General features: G+C 39.3%; 1 protein-coding gene across 1 annotated transcript in view; it reads right to left on the bottom strand.

The window, feature by feature from the left end:
* Nucleotides 1-17,882, bottom strand: part of tsnare1 (T-SNARE Domain Containing 1) — a 115,886-nt gene that overhangs the window by 23,302 nt on the left and 74,702 nt on the right. The window contains exons 9-10 of the mRNA XM_070834789.1: nt 15,509-15,581; nt 9,447-9,529 (exon numbers count right to left, since the gene is read on the bottom strand). Of these exons, the coding sequence (XP_070690890.1) occupies nt 9,447-9,529; nt 15,509-15,581 (156 nt within the window). The remainder of the gene's footprint in view (nt 1-9,446; nt 9,530-15,508; nt 15,582-17,882) is intronic.

Below are 17,882 nucleotides of genomic sequence, written 5' to 3'. Positions count from 1 at the left end.
CGGTTGCCCCCATCATCCCTGTAGGCAACGATTTGTCTTTTTCTGACAGAGAATACTGGCCCCAGACTCGGAGGTGCTAACCCTCATCCAGACCGTTTCACACTTGGCTGCCAACTGAAGTCAAAGCACAGTGGAGGTCATGGGCTGACAAAGTCAGCAGAACCACATCATCGGCAAACAGCAGAAATGCAAGCATGAGGTCATCAACACAGACGCTCCGGTCCTTTGCTGCATCGCAAGATGATCGCCGTTGGTGAAGTTAACACCCACTGAAAATGATCTAGAATGAATGCCACGTTTGCAACAGACCCAGCACCTTAATAGTGGAAGCACATCCAACAGAAGACCTCCAGAGACACAGCCACAGGCCTTCTCCAAGTCAACAAAACACTCTTGAACCATTTGGTATTTCTGTGAAGGTAAAAAATAATTTCACTGCCCCATGATCAGGGCAGATTCTGTAGAGCACCAACTGAATCTGAGACTTGGCACCTAGAATCCATTTTACAAACGCACATCCTCCCTCCACTTCCCTTGATAAATGCAACCACCAGACCTATCCGTCTGTCCATGGCGGCTGCCCCAAACCTCCACAGGATACAAAAGAAATATGTTAGTCACAAAAGATTTACGAATTTCTGAGCCTTCAGCAGTTTAGGGTGAAACTCATCCACCTTGGGCACCTTGGCGAGACCTGGTAATTTGTCCTCCGTGGGAGACGTGACACTAAGGCATTTATTTCAAAAACCAAGCATGAAGTCTATTTTAGTGCTAATGTACTGTGAAAAGCACAACCTGGGATTTCAAGGGACGTAACAAACATGGGGGTGTGGTGGGTCAACAGAGCACATCGTCTGTCTTTTCAAAATGGATTCACAGCAAACACGTTTAATGGCAATAAAAGAGGGGTGGGGGGATCACATGTATGAATATATATATTGTTTCTGTTCTCCATAAGGATGTTTTTTTAGTTACAAGAGTCTCAACTATGTTATATTACAATCTGAGCCTTTCAAAATAGACATTATAACCCATGTGCTTTGTGGGGGACTTGATTCTTCTCATTTTACAGTTTCCATACTGCAGGAAACAGCACTGAGTGAGGCAGAAAGTATTTTGTTTGTTTGTTTGTATGTTCAGAAGAGGACATATCATCTGAGAAGGAGCCTGAGGAGGCAACTGATACCCCCATGCCCCATTTTGGATTAGAAGTGGCACATAAGCAAGAGTTCTTAAGTTTTAGTTACACTGACACTGATTCAAGGAGGGGGTAAACAGATTATTTGTCTTTGTGATGTGTTTCCTACATCCCAATTACTTAAATAACATAAAACAAACATATACACAAATAAATCTGTTTTTCTTCCAGGTCTCAGGGGGAGAAACCCTCTGGCAGGGAGATAGAAAAGGATTCTGCGAGTCCTTTATCGCTACCTAATGCAACCTACCTCATATACAAAGCCTTTGTGTTTGAGATCTAACCCCGACTTTTTCTCTTTACGCATTTTCCTCTTTAAGCAGATTTGAAAGCAATATCTGAAAGCTGTACCAAGCAACTAGTGCTGCCATCGCTAACAGGACTGCAGAGCACCAACAGTGAACTGTTATGAATATTGAGCACTTTTACTGTAATCTTTCATAGGTCAGGGCAAAAATAGCCAAAGCCACATTCATATCAGTCCAGCCAGATCATGAACTGTTCTTGTTTAATGAATCCCACTTGTAGATATAGATATATATATATATATAGAGAGAGAGAGAGAGAGAGAGAGAGAGATATATATATATACGTATATGAAGGTCAGCAGTGCTGGTCAAGAGCAAGTAAGAAAGAGTTAGAGAAGAGAGAGGAGAGCGTAAATGACTTGTTTACCTCTTAATTTCTCAACATTTCTAAAGGCCCTCTGAGATTTTCAACAACCACAAACCACTTGGAAAACACCTTTCTATCTAATGTGGAATGGAGGATAGAAAAAACTGAATTATAACTATTAATCCTGATAGAACTGTCACTGTACAAAACAACGATCTATCTAATCTCTGCCTCCCTTACATGGAAGACAAACTTGCTCCGTCTCTCGGAGAAAAATGACTTACCTTGCGTGACATGAGAAATATCCTCATAATACAACAATAATGCAATGCTATGATAATGGCCATAATATTATTTCCCCTTTATCGCATCTGGTTGGGAAAATTGGAAGTCCATAAAATAAATAATGTTTACAGCGGAACTGCCTCACTTGTAATCGGCTTATACGCAATTTACATAAAACTCAGAGTCCCATGCAGTCACCCTGATTATGATATTTAAGAGGAGCAGCAAATAAACACAGACTTCATGGCCAATCCTGGCATCCTGGGAGGAAGCCCTGTGACAGCCATTGTCAACAATGGAACAAAAGCACTCCGCAGCATTGGACTGGATTGGATATTTGGCCTTTTATTAAAGATTGATTGGCCTTTTGTTACAAAGAGCATAACAGCCAGTCATGTTGTTTGCCTTTGACATGGTGGACGCTCCTCTCTAACCTCAGCAACATAATGAGAGAAAACTGGCAAGCTGAGACTGAACAGTCACGTCAGAACCTGCTGATTTACATACCAATGCAATATTGATTCTCCCCTGGCCATATTGCGTGGACCATCATGGCAACAAGTGAGGAACGATGTGTTTGAAATGATTTTTCAGCGCAAAGAAAAGCTTGAAGGGACAGTAAACATCTTAGCGACTGATGTGTACATACTGCTCCACTTTCTTTCTTACGAGTTGCCAATGTACGTCTACACTGTTAGCATTGAGGAGAAATTGACAGCAATCCTGCCAGAAACTCTTGATAAACCACTAAAACAAACAGGACTACAACCACACTAGCGTTTATTGAGTGTCTTGAGATTTATTTAGCAGATCTCTACTGCCAGCCACTGAACAGCAAATAAGCAATGTCAAGATCGTGTCCAATCAACAGTTCATTAGAAGTGTTGGTTGTCCAGACAAGAGCCAAACAACAACAAGGAGCTGTTCACCGACCACGATGTTGACAAACCCAAGTGACATCCGGCACTGCAATGATGTAAATATGAAGGCAGGCACTAAAGAAATGCAGTGAACATAGAGCCCTATTAAAGAAGCTGTCGACTTCATGCAAAGAAATTATTATTTATACTTTGGTATAAAATCATTTCAACTCCATAACCTGCTCAGACTGATCAGCCTGATCTCAGAGTGAAATGCCATTTTGTTTTACCAAATTCATTCAGCCTGGCATTATGTTAATGTTATCCGATTTCTGGTTTTGCCATTAATAATCACTAGCTAGTGACATATCCACCATGCAAGACAAGTTTCAGTTGACACAAAAGCTGCGCTGGTGGTAGGAAGCTATGGGTGCAGTCCATGTTTTTTCCCTGTGCTAATTTAACAGCTGTTATTTCTGCTGTTAGTCCGTCAATGTACAACAACCTGTACAGCTGCATTAAGGTTGATGCTCTTGTTGGCATTTTTGTGGCCATTAATGAAAAGAGAAATATGAAAGCGCCTTTTTGAATCTCTGAACAAATCAGAGATTTAAACAGCAATTAAGAGGTCCTGTAACCAGGCTGGTAGATAAACAGCCATTCATTGATACGATTCATTCAAGCTCGAAGATACCACAATGAAGACAGTTTAAAGCTTTTTTGACTCACAAAAGGCATCTTCATTGCTACAATAGATAACCTTGAGCAAGAAAGGTGAACTAATCTCAGAGCAAAGTGTGGTGTGTACAATCATGTGGATTAAATAGGGGAAGCCTTGCTTTATAGTGCCTTTCACATCACATCTGTGTGTGTGTGTGTGTGAGTGTGTGTGGGAGTCAGAGTGAAGCACCAGCAGTGTGGTGTAACCTGGCTTTGTGCTGTTGCTCTCACAGAGAATCACTCTGCTGTGGCTTTCAACCAAGCAGGCATTTGCTCACAGATTTGGGGTTTGAGGTAGAAATATATTTCTTGGGATGAGGCAAGGTGGAGTTTGATTCACATATTGCAACTCAAATGAGATGCAGACGTGCAGTATAAATACCATATATGGATCCATTGCAAAATGAGTGGAGTGCTGTACAGCTTGTGTAGAGGATGACAAACAACCTTTCACATGTGTCTACTTTGCACGACATGTTACTGTGATGTATGTAATCATTGCTGTTGCTTTCTTGCTGTTGCTTTCTTTTCACTTTGCCCTGTTCTGGTACTGCACATCCACATATCATCTGTCTAACAGCATGACTGCTTCTGTGATTACTTTTTTTTTTCCCTGGGCTTTCTGTTTTGGCATCTGTTGATCAAGTTTCTGTAGGTGGCACTTGAAACACTCATTTGAATTGCAAACTGGAATCAAGGTGCACAAACTTCTGTGTTCGGTGGAGGAGTTTTCAAGTATACCAGACATATTTTAAACAAAAGGAATGGTTTTGATAACCTGACAATGTTGTCAGTGAAACTTTGTAAATGTTCAACTGAACGACAATGTCAAAGTTTTTTGAATATAAACTAGCAAAATGCAAGAGTTTTGTCAAAATGACATCGATCAGCTTAGATCAACATATGGCAACATTTACAGCTAGTCGTTAGCTATGGTCAAAAATGTCTTTGATTTGCTATGAATCTAAAAACACTATACAAACACTATTGGACTCTATTAAGCGCATGCACAATGTCACAACTTTCTTATATTTGTTTCAGGAATCAAGCAATATACATGCTAGACAGGGAAAGGGCCCAAGTAGAGACACTCAAAGATCTTTAAAGAGTTTGACACACACAAAAACAACCCCACAATGAAAATACAGAAGTGAAACACAGCACTGAAACCAACCAAAGCTTTGACCAGGTATAAGAGAGGGCTGACTGATGAGGGGAGCAACGACAGGTGAGGTTAACAAGGAGCAGGTGCAGACAATTACAGGATTACAGGGGCGGGAAACCACACAAAGGAAGGTAGTGACAAAATAAAACAGGAAATAATGAATTAACAACCAGAAATAAACACAACATCCAAGAATCATTTCAATATATGTATGTTTGTCTTGATCATTTCCCACATTTGTTTCACCTTTGTTTCATCTTTCTGGTATTTCAAAATCAGATACAAATATATGGAGAGAAAATAAAACAGGATATTGAAGTTGGCCGCACAGACATGTAGAGCAACTGATAATGGAGTTTGTCATTCTGCCATCAACACTGTTCCACGGACAGATATCTTGAAATCAACTGGTTGCCATGAATTTTGCCCCAAATATACAGTGATGGTCCCCAGAGGATGGATTCTTATCTTTTTGGTGATCTCCTGACCTTCACTCTAACAAAAATACCATTGCACAAATGTCACTATAATTCAAAGATTATTTCACACACGCCTGCTCCTACGGGGTTAAAACGCTGTTAACTTTAATAACTGTGAGTTTTTATCTAGCTCCATCCTCAGGATGAATGTATAGTTGCCCATTTGGTAAGGCTTTTGAAATGGTTTGTATTTTGATTGACACCACATCAGCTAGTGGGCCTTTTGACATGTATTATTGTTTTTAGGGAAACTAAAAAGTATTAAGAAATTAATTAAATTAATCTAAGAAAGGAGTCAGTGTTTCATTTGAAGTCAGGCTTCCTCAGCCTTCCTCCTCCTGGCTCATGCTAGCTGTGGCTGATACGGGCAGAGTCAGAGGAGTGTCACTCACATCCACCTGGGTAACTTCAAACATTGTTATTTCCACTCCATATCCTTCAAAGTAGCATAAAGAGTCCAGAAGGACTGGAGGGAGAGTGATTGAACAGTAAGCCAGTTTCCCTGCAATCTGTCAGCATTAGCCCTTCCCCCCATCTGAGTGCAGTGATCAGTCATAGCTTTAACACTGTGATTAGGTTATTCTTTTTCATTATCTTATTTGTCAAAAGGGCAACAATTTGTATGTGCCTGCGCGTCGATGGGTCCATTCATCCGTCTACCCATTCATTTCCAAGCCATCTTCCTTTCTTGTCCTCTTTTCCTTGCCCTCCCTATTCCTTTGTTCCTTTGGTGATCACAATGCTAGCACTCTGTATTATCCTCAATTAAGCCAGGGGAAAACTGTTGCATCGATCTTTTTGTTTTTCTTTTCCTTTTGGAAAGTCAGAAGAATGTAGTCACTAGCTTTGAGGATTGACAGACTTTTAAGTTTTAACAATTACATCAGATCAAATCAATATCTTCAGTTATGTGGTAGTGTTTTCCCAAATGTGAAATGGCCACAGCTTTTGTTCACTCAATTGCTACAACATCTGTGTTTTATAGGTAATTATAAACCATCTTGTGTAGCAATCAACAATCAGAGCTCATTGTGGTCCACTGAACACAGATGAGGTGATAAAACATCACTGCAAGTAGAGAACTTGCAGCGGAGAGAGTAATCTGCCTCCAGATAATGGATTATAGATTCAATTTATTTTCAATGTAAAGTGAGTAGACAAGGCGGTGCATGAGGAGAAAATGACATCCGCTCTTAATTGACCATTGGTAGAGATGTGCAGTGGTGCATGTAGGATCAAGGAGTGTTCAAGGCTACATCAGTGCTTAGACTTGCTGCAAAGTGTTCAGTCTCTTTCTTTCAAGTCCCTGCAAACCCCTTCCCCCTCTCTGTTCCTTAAAATTTTTATGTGATCACAATAGTGCCATTAACTTCACGCTACATTCACTTCATATTGGGTAAATACAAGTTACTGACTGGTTAAATTGTTCACATCAGTCCCTAGAGGCAATTAAAGTAGATTTAGAGGTTCTAGGGCATATCCAACACTCAGATAACTGACACCCGAGTGAACCTGAACCAGCAACCGTTGGTCAAACCCACAGAAATCTGATCTAATTTCAAGCAGTGATATCAAATAACAAATAAATCCTTTGGCAAAAAGACTATAAAACACTAACTAAAGTTAATTATTAGCTCACGAAATTCTGTACAAAGGTGTGAGATATACGTTTCAGTGGTATTCACTGAAACCAAATGAATTAGCAGCAGTAAGTGAGAAAAGCAGTTAGAAAGAGTGTGCACTTAAAACAGTGAAATGTCCCTTTACTTTGTGAGAATTTACAGTAAGAGAAATTGAACTTGACAATCAAAATGCAGCTAGTTTAGCATCCACTGACATACAGGTATTGAAATGTCAATTACAAAGTGATAAATAAAATGTTTGTATGTCACATGACATTTGACGGTGATACATAATAATTTAGATTAAAAAAATCAGCTTCAGTTATGGTGAACTACAGTACAGCTCCGACAGCGGTTCAGCTGTCAGTTCATGAAAAAACACGTTTCCATAGAAGTACAGTAGAGAAAGCAGTAAAGTGTCAGTGAAAGTGACAGCACCCAAAGCAAACCGGTCAAACATCATATAAAAAGTAAAAGATGAAAGCAGCTGAAATGTCAGTTGACATTTAACCCCTGAAAAGAAGCAATAAAAACATTTGAAATTTTAGCTGAAATGGAATCAACGGAGAGACTTCAGCTTTTGAAGCGTCCATTGCTGTGCTGCTGTGACAGCAACAGAATTGTCAACTCGAGTGTTACGACTGAAAGTACTTGAATTGTCTGCTGAAGTACCCACTGAGGTATCAGTTTATATTCAGATGCTGAAAACATCACTTTAAGTGTCAGCCCTGAAAGCAGTGACACTCAGTTAAAGAAAAAACTATGACAAAGAAGATGTGAGCAAGTAACAGGTGTAAGTAACTCATTTCCTAAGTTCTTTAACTGTCGATTGATGAGTAAGAAACCAGTAACCAGTAAACCTGCAACCAGTCGATGCTTCATTTGAAGTACAGCAATGAAGACAGTGAAATGTCAGCTGAAAAGTAGGCAGCGAAATGCTGAATGAAATGTTGGTTGCAGAGTAAGAGATGAAAGCAATGAAGCTGTCAGTTATTATATAACTTATTTCACATACTGTAGCTTTAATATAGTTTTGGATACACATCGATGGTGTAGTCATACAGTTTGAAAACAACTTAATGAATGTAATGGTCAGTGGCCATGCGCAGAGATATATCGTCTTATTATATAAAACAGACTTTGCATTTGATGAGAAATCATATTGATTTTGGTATCGCCTGTTTCTGTATGTACTCTGTAACGTTTGCAGTGTTCCACACAGAGAAAAGTGATCAGGTTTGATGTCAAGATGGGTACTGTGCAGAATATGGACTTTCCTCTCTCCAGGTCTGTCTGTCTGACTATGTGCCTGTCTGTCTGTCTGTCTGTCTGTCTCCTCCTTTGTTGTTTTTTTCCTTCCATTCGGCTGCTGTGCCTCTGTAAAGACAGCGGCTGTCTGGATTGGCGGAGAGCTAAATTGCTCAGTGTGAGCTTGGTCACGGCTGAGCTCTCCTTGAGATAATGAAATGACAATTAATGGGAAAGCTGTTGCCATTCGCTCATTTGTTCGCTCACTAGTAGAGAAGCAGCATGGGGGGGACAGGCAGAAACCACTGCATTCACGGCAGACTCTGGAAACTGCCCAGCAATCATTTTTCATATTGAATAGTTGCTGATATAACGTTCATGCAAATATAGAAAAATGAAAGTTGAGTCTATGGCTGTGTGGCTAAAATATGATTCAAAGAAAATATAGTTTTAGTATCAGATTAAAACGGTTTCCAGAACAGTTTATATATGAATTTCTAGCTTTTACTTGGACTTTATTTAATAGACAGACATCACTGATTCAGATGCAGCTCACAAGCTGTGCAACCCATGTAAAAAAGGTATATCTTTTATGGATCCAGTGACACTTAAATACAAGTCAATAAATGATTTACCACAGCCAGTGGCCACAGCACAGAAACACACTGAGCTCTGGCCTACTGACAGAATGGCCGAAGATGCATTTATTTGCTTGAAAAGAAGAAGAAAGGATGCTTGGACATCTTATAAGACGTCTCTTCGATATATGCTGTGAAGTGGAAATTGTAGCCACTCCAAAAACAGAACATTTTCTATTTAATTTCTGGTTGCAGGGGTTGTGCATTAATACACTTTCCTCTCTGAGTCAATACAAAATTGCAAATGTGTGACCATTATCACAGCAGAAGTAAAAAATTGCTCACGGACATGGAATCATATATGTGGTTCTGTCTTTTCATAAAGCTCCAGGCACGCACTTCATATTTTTCTGTCTCTAAATACAATTAGTTTAACTGAAGGCAAAAGCTAGTAAAGTATGACATGAAATTACATCATCTCTGTTATTATGCTAGTGGGGGGGTGTGATAAAGCTGTGTAATCTAGTTAGCAAAGTCCCTGTTTGCATGGCTGATCAAGCTAAGCTTCTTGTGACTGCATTACAATGCGAAAGCTCAGTCAAGTACACAAAATTAAAACTGAATAAAGTGAATGCAAAATGTGAAACATGCTGTGGTATGAGGCACTTAACCGTACCTGGTATTGGTTGGCCTTCGCAAGCTCCTGATTGGCTGATTCCACGTTGGATGATGTCGTCTGGATGTAATCTTCGATGCTGTCTGAGGCAACAAAGAGCAGATCGTTGGGTCAATTTGTTGTGTTACGATTTTTATTGAATTATTCTAACTAAAAGTTTTTTATGATCCCAAATCATTTTTAATAGGGCACTAGGAATTAATAAATTTTGGGCACCAAACCCAGGCCAAGATGATTGGTGATACCATTTATTGACAAACTATCTGCTTGTCAATCACTTCTTTGCAGCATTTAGGCAGCTGTAGCATTGGTTGCCAGATGTGGTTGAAGAGCACAGGTGGTAAAGGTCTGTGTCCACACACTATGGCACCAAACCTGGCAATTTTACAGTCGCTGCATTCAGGTGTTGTTTGTCAATAAATTGTTCCAGTACATACTCCCAAAATCATTTGCAGAGTTCACCACCCAAGATACAATGTGTTAATCATTGAGCATTAGAAGTGTTGGTATCAGTACTGGGCGTAACGATGAGCTAGGCTACACACATCCTGATCTTTGAAGCCAAATACTGCAGCCAGCAAAGATGTATAGGCAATTTGAAGTCTTGTGTGATGGCAAGTCACATTGTAAAGCAATCAGTCTCTATAGTTGGCAGATTGATGTCAGATGTATTGAGGTTTGGCTAAGTCTAATCTCAGTAAATGGTTTATAGACTTCAATCTTGTGGCTTAAATTTAGCCTGCAAGATGAAGTCAGTCGTTGCTTGGCTAGAATTATATTGATAGATTGTACACTTAAAGGTAGTATAGATTTAATGCATGTTTAAATTGTAATACTGTACTATCAATAGCTCTAAGCAATGATATAAACTTGTTAAGCACTTCCCACAGAGTAAAATTGGGTGGCTGCAAAAAATGATGACACTGTTATCTGACAGACAACTTTTCTCATCAGCTAAATTTCCCCAAAATACCAATTAATGTTTTCAGCATTCAGACTATAATACGCAGGTCATTTTCTGCTGTTTTTGTTGAGTTTCTTTAGTGCCATTAGTCTTCTTATAGTACTACATTAACTGAGGGCACAGACAGTCATCATTTTAAAAGCTCTTGCTCTCCAGATTCCAGTGGTAGCGCTGGATATTTGCCAACAGGAATTAACTGAAAAGCGACATCAGCAAAAAGATCAGACACATTAACTTCAAACCTGAGCATCCGCTCTTATGCATGAGAAACAGTAAATCCGCTCTTCTCTAAATGTGTTTCCCCAACTCGCTAAATCATCCTGACCATAATAGACTGTATTAATGAATGAATTAATAGAAGTACTGACTTTTGTTCGTACTGTTACTGTGAACATGGCCTTGACAGCACATTACGTGACTGCATTCAGTGTTACCAAGCACAACCGGTCAAGTAGTTAACACGGTTAAAACAGCAGAGCTCCTTGAAATGCTGCCAATACACAGAAGTTAATGGGATGAGATAGAACATGTTTAATGAACTGGACAGTCCAAAATATTTGATAACACCACATAATTACCCACATATGTTTACAACAGGTCTATAACAGTGAGAGTGTTATTGATTATTGTGGAGAGTAAAAAGGCTACAGCCAGCTCAAGGACGTGGGTAAAGACTTCTCACTGTTTCATGTAGTGATGGCCTCTGATAATTACAACACCACACGAGCTTGTGGAGAATTAACTTTTGAACTTAACAAGGAGCAGGAGATTAGGTGGCTGAATCGTCCTGATTGCTTAGTTTGAGAAGGCAAAGAAACATATTGTTGAACTCACCAGCTAAGGATCAGAATAAGGTTGACTGCTGGATTGACTCATTATTTTTTTATTGCATGTTAGTTTTGTTTCTATAAACCGCAACACAATTACAGCACATTTAGATCAGCTACATAAACTGAGCTATTTAGATGTGTTGTGAACTAACAAATTAAATAACACAGTATATGTACAGAGACTTAAAACACGGTCTTCACATGGGTCGGTCAGAAGACTTTCAGTTGCAGTTGGGATATGTTTAGGCACCAAAAGTAATAAACACAACAGTAAAAGGAAGCGTACATTAAAAACAAAATGTACCCAGTCCAAAATACACCTGGGTGTAAGTAGCCAGTATCCTGGACACCAATCGTAGCCTTGGCTACTGAGACACCTGCCAAGTTAATGAATGAATGAACCATTTAAAAATTGGCTAGGAAGATGTCTCAATTACATCACTGAATCATAAGTAGATATACATATACAAGGAAGATGATTCCTAATGTGATGATTCTCTGACTTTATATCTTGATCATCAAATTTGCATTTGTACCCAGAAACATCTCAATCTGATACAACAGGGGACATTTATGCTCTCAAGAGGATGAACCCTTTTTCCATGTTGTTCCAAACATTTCTGACTTTTTAATCATACAAATTTTATTCATGAGTCATGATTTTGATTCATTCAAGCCCCAAAGGGAAGAAACCCTTTTAGGACCCAATGAGATTTGTAGTGCCACCTCCTGGTAAACATCATTCAGACATCCAAATAACAAAATACAGCATAAAGCAGACTTGTAGTAAGCTTACATTATACTATCCATCAGAAATGAGCCCCCTGCATGTCCAAACCCAGAATATTTTAATCACCCTGAAAAACAAAAGGAATAGACTCTTTTGATGTGTACAAATGAATGCCTTTTTAAAACCCCTTTTGTGCGGTTTGCCAGAGTTTGTCTGGCTGCTGAACCAGCCTTGTTGATTGTGTATCTTGTGTGTCCTCAGCCAGCATGAATAGGCCATAAAAGGACTAATCCTTCCTTCTTGAGCCTATTCATTACTTTGTATTACCTGCTGCTTTTGCTACAAACACCTCCACAACACAAACAGATATTATTCATATCCGCCACTACACCAAGAAAGCCTTGTTCAAAAAAGGCCAAAGGCAATTTCAGTGCATCCCTTTTTAATGGGGAGAGGTCCATTTATTGCATGGCTCTGTAATGATCAGATTGGACTTCTGCTGTGGTTTAATGTTGTGTACTCCGCAGTCCTCCACAGAGTCCTTTCCTACAGTATCTCTCTGTTCGCCCCTTCGGATGTGAGCAGGCTGTGTTCCTTCACCTTCCATGTCCGAAACACCATATCAGCAGTCGTTTTCATGCAAATGGCAAAATGGCTGAAAAACTTCATGCATGTCTGATTATGCCGAATAAGCACGCGTGTAACAGAATTCACAAGCAGAAGACAGAACCAAGTCAACCTAAATGTGATGGAAGGAAGTGTTTATTCTACTTCTGACTGAGGGATCGACATGCGTTAAGTGTTTAAGATGCAAACCCTAGATAATAAGTTAGTAAACTCATTAGACCAAACCAAATACAGAAACTATATAAATACAGAAGTTATAACGTTCTGAGTAAATGATTCAGATATTACAGTATGTAGCATTATTTGAATTGGTGGGCTAGTATGCAGCAAAAAGGCACCATAACACTAATAACACACTATCAACAGCAAATATGTGTTTTTGTTGTGTACCACCTATGGATAACGAGCCCATGAACATGTAACCAATGTGTGTTTATATATTTCTGTTTTTTCTTATTTTGCACATATGTTGTAATAATAATAATAATAATAATAATAATAATAATAATAATAATAATAATAATAATAATAATAATAATCATGACCAACTGCATAAGGAGCTTCCACGGTGTTTGATCTGCTCCTGTTTAATGTGTTAATGCAGCCTCAACTCTGTTCATATCCACAGCACTAATTCATCCTGAACAACAAAAGCTCCATGTCATACCCACCACTGTCTCTGTTCTCTTACACAAATACTCAACATGACTATTTTTTTCCAATCATTTCCACTTTAGATTTGTCCTTTTTCAGGTTTTGTTTTTATGCTGTCAGCTACCTTGAATGAAACCCGTCACTTCAACAGCTCAGTAGGTATAATCCTTCCTTTTTCACAGGTAGGCTTTTAAAGTGAAACATTCAGTGTGGGGTTTCATTGATGACAGCTTGACTGCATCCAAACACTGTCTACACTACTTATCTTTAGGAGATGATTGGAATAACATGATGTGCTTTGTGTGTTGACAAAAGTTCATCGTGGACCATGACGGTAGAAATGTTTGTGCTCTGCTCTCTGTGGGTGAAACTTTCCATCAGGTTGCAATTTTCCTTTATCAGAGATCTTACAAAAGGTGTTTCACTTTTAATCATCAGAGAACATCAGTTTGACATCACAGGCACTGCTAGAGGCACTGCAGAGCAGAAAGTCTGAGAGCAGTATAGGAAGTGATTTTGCTGTGTGTAATCTAATGAATGTGAGAAGTTTTACATTTCAGGACACAAAGAAATTACATATTATCACTTTTTATACTTTGTTTTGGGGGCATTAAGACTTTCTTATTGGGATGTACGAGCAAAAGGTGTTAGTGTTGCTGTTCAATATGTTTTTTCAATAATGATAATAATAACAACTTGGATTTATAAAGTGCCTTTCAAGAAACCCAAGAATGCTTTACAGAGAGAGAGCAAGGAAATGTAATCTAATAAAATAAATATATAATAAAATGAACTCATTACATGGAGAATACATTTCTCCATTGCAGTATGTTCATAATTCATTGCTTTAAATGTTAGAGATCCTCATTAAGAATTGTACAGTCGAAAAGGAAAAGAAAACAGGTATTTCATCCTTGTAGAATCGGGGTAAGCCAGTCTGAGTCAGCCTGACTCTAAAGGGTATTTAAAGGGCATCTACATTAGCCTGATTGAAGGCAGCAGACAAAAGGACGCTTTACAACAAAAAGGCAGCAATTAGTGAAAGTTATTGCTCCCCATTCCTCATCACACACACACACACACACACACACACACACACCTGCACAGTCCTACACTACACTAGTCTCCAAAATTTATTAAAACCAGCTCTTTGCTGTTGTCTCCCTGTTTCATGTATTGTGCTTTACATCCTGCCTCTAACAGTCTTTGACTGTTGGCAGGTGTATAAATGAGTCAGATGTATTTGTGTTTTCACACCTTCTAACACATAAGTGAAGAAAAAAAAAACTTGTTCTGTTTTTTAAAAGTTCAGAATTACAGGGAATGTGTACAAAGTCATGTTTTAACATTATTGACCTTTCACAAATAAAATACTAACTGCTTTGAATAGGCAGTGTGGTGTATTTTCAGTCTGCCCCACTTACCTTGGTGCTGTAAATACTCACTAGATAACCAAATGTGTACGGCATGGTTTTAAAATAGACCCCAACAAATGCACTATTTCCCCTGTCTGAGTATTATCAGCTAAAAACTACAGTGCCCACATATTTTAGGGAATCATAGAACCTTCAGTAGGAACCTAACTAACTAACATTGTTTAGCTTATTATGATATTTGTTAACAATAAGAGCAATACAGAATAACACTTGGGGTTCAAAGGTTAAATGGGCCAAAAGACAAGCTGCTTAGAGTGTTTTGCAGCTCTGACTAAAGCGTAAGACAATCACCTCAATTTGGGAAGTCGTCTGCCTTATGGGACCTTTCACGTCTACTCAGAATTGATCTACAACTCCATCGCAACAATATTTTCTCAGGTACGTCTCTGTCTATGCGGTTGTTTGACATTATTAAGTCAAGTGAATGTAGTGAATGTTCATGATGGAGCCAGACATAGCCGAGGGCAGATTTATGACCCAGCAGCAAAGCCTTTATATCTGCCCTACATCTTTGTGCTAAGTTTCAGTCTGTTTTGCCAAGTCTAAATCACTGCAGGGTGTGGAGAGCCATTTACAGATATCAGGGTGTCTAAATGGATTTTCTCTAACAGGCCACTGTTTGTATAAACCCAGAGCAGTTTGCTTCTCATCAAAGAATCTTAACAGTGCGCAGCAAGGAGGAGGAGGTTTAAAAGTTTGTTTTGCCCAGCAGAATTTTCTCACGATTAATCAAGCACATCAAATTAAAACATGACCACAAAGGTTATCTTTGCTAATTGGGAAAACAATGTAAACAATGATCAACACACACACTATCTTACCTATGGCATCCCCTTGTTCATGGACCATACTGGCCAGGTCCTTCATGATTTGACTCACGTCCAGCATGTCTCTCTGTGGAGAAGAGATACAGTATTTATTACATGTTACACTCCTGTACACACACACACACACACACCTCTCTCAGGTATATTCTCTATGAGCTTATGCAGGGTTGTGTCTTGTCATTGCCTTTTTGTAATTCTAATGGTTGAAATGCTGAATGTCTGGATTGGTGACCACGTGACTTAGCTTGTGTGTGTGTGTGAAGCGACTGGGACGAGAATCAGCAAGAATAAGTGGAAGGGCGGTGGAACTTTGCCAGATAATGGTGAATTTCCTCTGCAAGTTGGGACTTGTTTGCATCAGCAATTATTCTGCTGATTGTTTTTGCAACCATTCAATGAATTGCTTTGTCTATAAAATGCAAGCAAATGTCTATCACAGTTTCCTGCAACCTACAGTAATGCCTTGTCTGGTATCGTTTGATCAATAGTCCAGAGCCCTATGATAAATATTCTAACTTGAAAAACTGAAGCCAGTGCACTTTTGCCATTTTTGCTCAAATGGCTACATTGCTGGTGGTCTACTAAAAGGTTCCTTGATAAGTGTCAGATTACACTACGGTGGACTTTGATTTTTATTTGATGAATTGTGTAACATCTGTTTTGCACAAAATCTGAGAAGATGAAACAGTAAATCAAGTTCCTTGTCCCTTTAATTGACAAACGCAGTGGGTTCGTGTTTAATCCTAAATGTTGTGCTTGGCTTGACTGGAAGTGAAAAAAAAAAAACAGTTCAAAGTTTTTCGTTCAATTATTTCTGTCAGGGTACAGAGCAAACTAGTGCAGCTATGGTTGACCGCAGCTAATTCTCCACAGTCTCCAAGCTTTGAATCTGCTCTCAATGTTTCAGCTCAAAGCAATATGAAAGCTTATAAAACCTCTGTCTATCTCCTGCTCACAGGTCCCCCCTTTTCTCCATTATGGCTCCATGCAATCACAGCTGCGTTTGTGTAGCCTAACCCACTGGGCCATCCATCACAGGTGGCGGAGATTGCTGTGGAAACTGGCAGCCATCCTGCCACTTGGCAAAAACCATTTGAATAGAGCCAAAATGGCCACTGGCAAACCTTGTGATGCTAAAGACTTTTTTTGCATTTATCTTTGGGCAACCCTGTCGATCATGCTGTAATAGAATAACAAATTTATTTTACCTGGCAAAGCATTGGGTAATCAGGGCTCATTTCATCATAATGACAGAGCAGTGTGTAAGCAATTTAGCAAATAGTGTGTGGAAGTGAATAGGCAGACAGAAACACACACACAGGCAGAAAGCAGAGATGTGATGGGTTGGGACCCCTGCCTGAGGGCTGAGTGGGTGGCCAGGCTTCAGGCCAACACTGTGCCCTTTTCCATATTTCATGGGCTTTAAATTCTGCTCATGGCCAATCTAGCAGCCACTGGATACTGGCACTGGGCTGGGAACCAGGGCTGGAGATTTTTTTCAATATGATTCCAACAACAGGTTTACTACAGGAGTTTTTCTTATCACTCACGGCAAATTTGTCAACGCTCAGACATGGTTCCTGCTTCAGTGGATCTGATCAGGTGCAGGGAAAGTAGGGAGGGGGCTCTGTTGACCTATCAATAGTGCTCATTATGCAGAATTGCTCAGTTCAGTCAAGGTCTAATATATTATTAGATCATAGTTACAGATCCAATAATATGTTCATCACTTTAATCATGCAGCTGGTAAAAGTGGAGCCAACTTTATCTATCTATCTATCTATCTATCTATTACAATATCTTGTTATTTTCCATTAATTCACACTGAAAAAGTGACTAAATGATATCAGGCGGTATGCTTACTGAATAGAGATGGGACAAATAATTGATGTGACAATATGTCTTCATCTTTATTCAGTAATTGATACACTTGTGTCAAGTATCAGTGTGTTTCATTAAATTTATAGACATTTTCCCGCATTTTGCCTTTGACATTAACTTTCTGGAACGTCATTACTTATGTCTCCTAGACAGGGCACAGCATTTGTAAAACCTGTCAAGCTCAAGTATGTAAGAATGTACAGGAAACACAATGAATTTGCACAGTCACATTGTCCAACAACACCCTGAACTTGCAGAGAAACTCAGCAAGCGATTAGATCTTTGAGAGTCTAATTCTTGGAAATGGTCTCAGCTTCACACCCTGGATGCACAATATGAAATGCAGAGTCAGAAATATTTCACAGAAGGCCACACTAGCATTGTATGCAGAGATGAGAGCAAAGGTAGAGGATGTGCTCAAGTAAAGAGGCTGAAGTATGTCTACTCAGTGTGTTTTCTCTCTCTCTCTCTCTCTGCTCATTCATTC

The sequence above is a fragment of the Pempheris klunzingeri genome, chromosome 8, assembly GCF_042242105.1.
Source record: "Pempheris klunzingeri isolate RE-2024b chromosome 8, fPemKlu1.hap1, whole genome shotgun sequence".
In the NCBI taxonomy this organism is placed as follows: domain Eukaryota; kingdom Metazoa; phylum Chordata; class Actinopteri; order Acropomatiformes; family Pempheridae; genus Pempheris; species Pempheris klunzingeri.
This window is presented reverse-complemented; position numbering and strand designations above follow the sequence as displayed.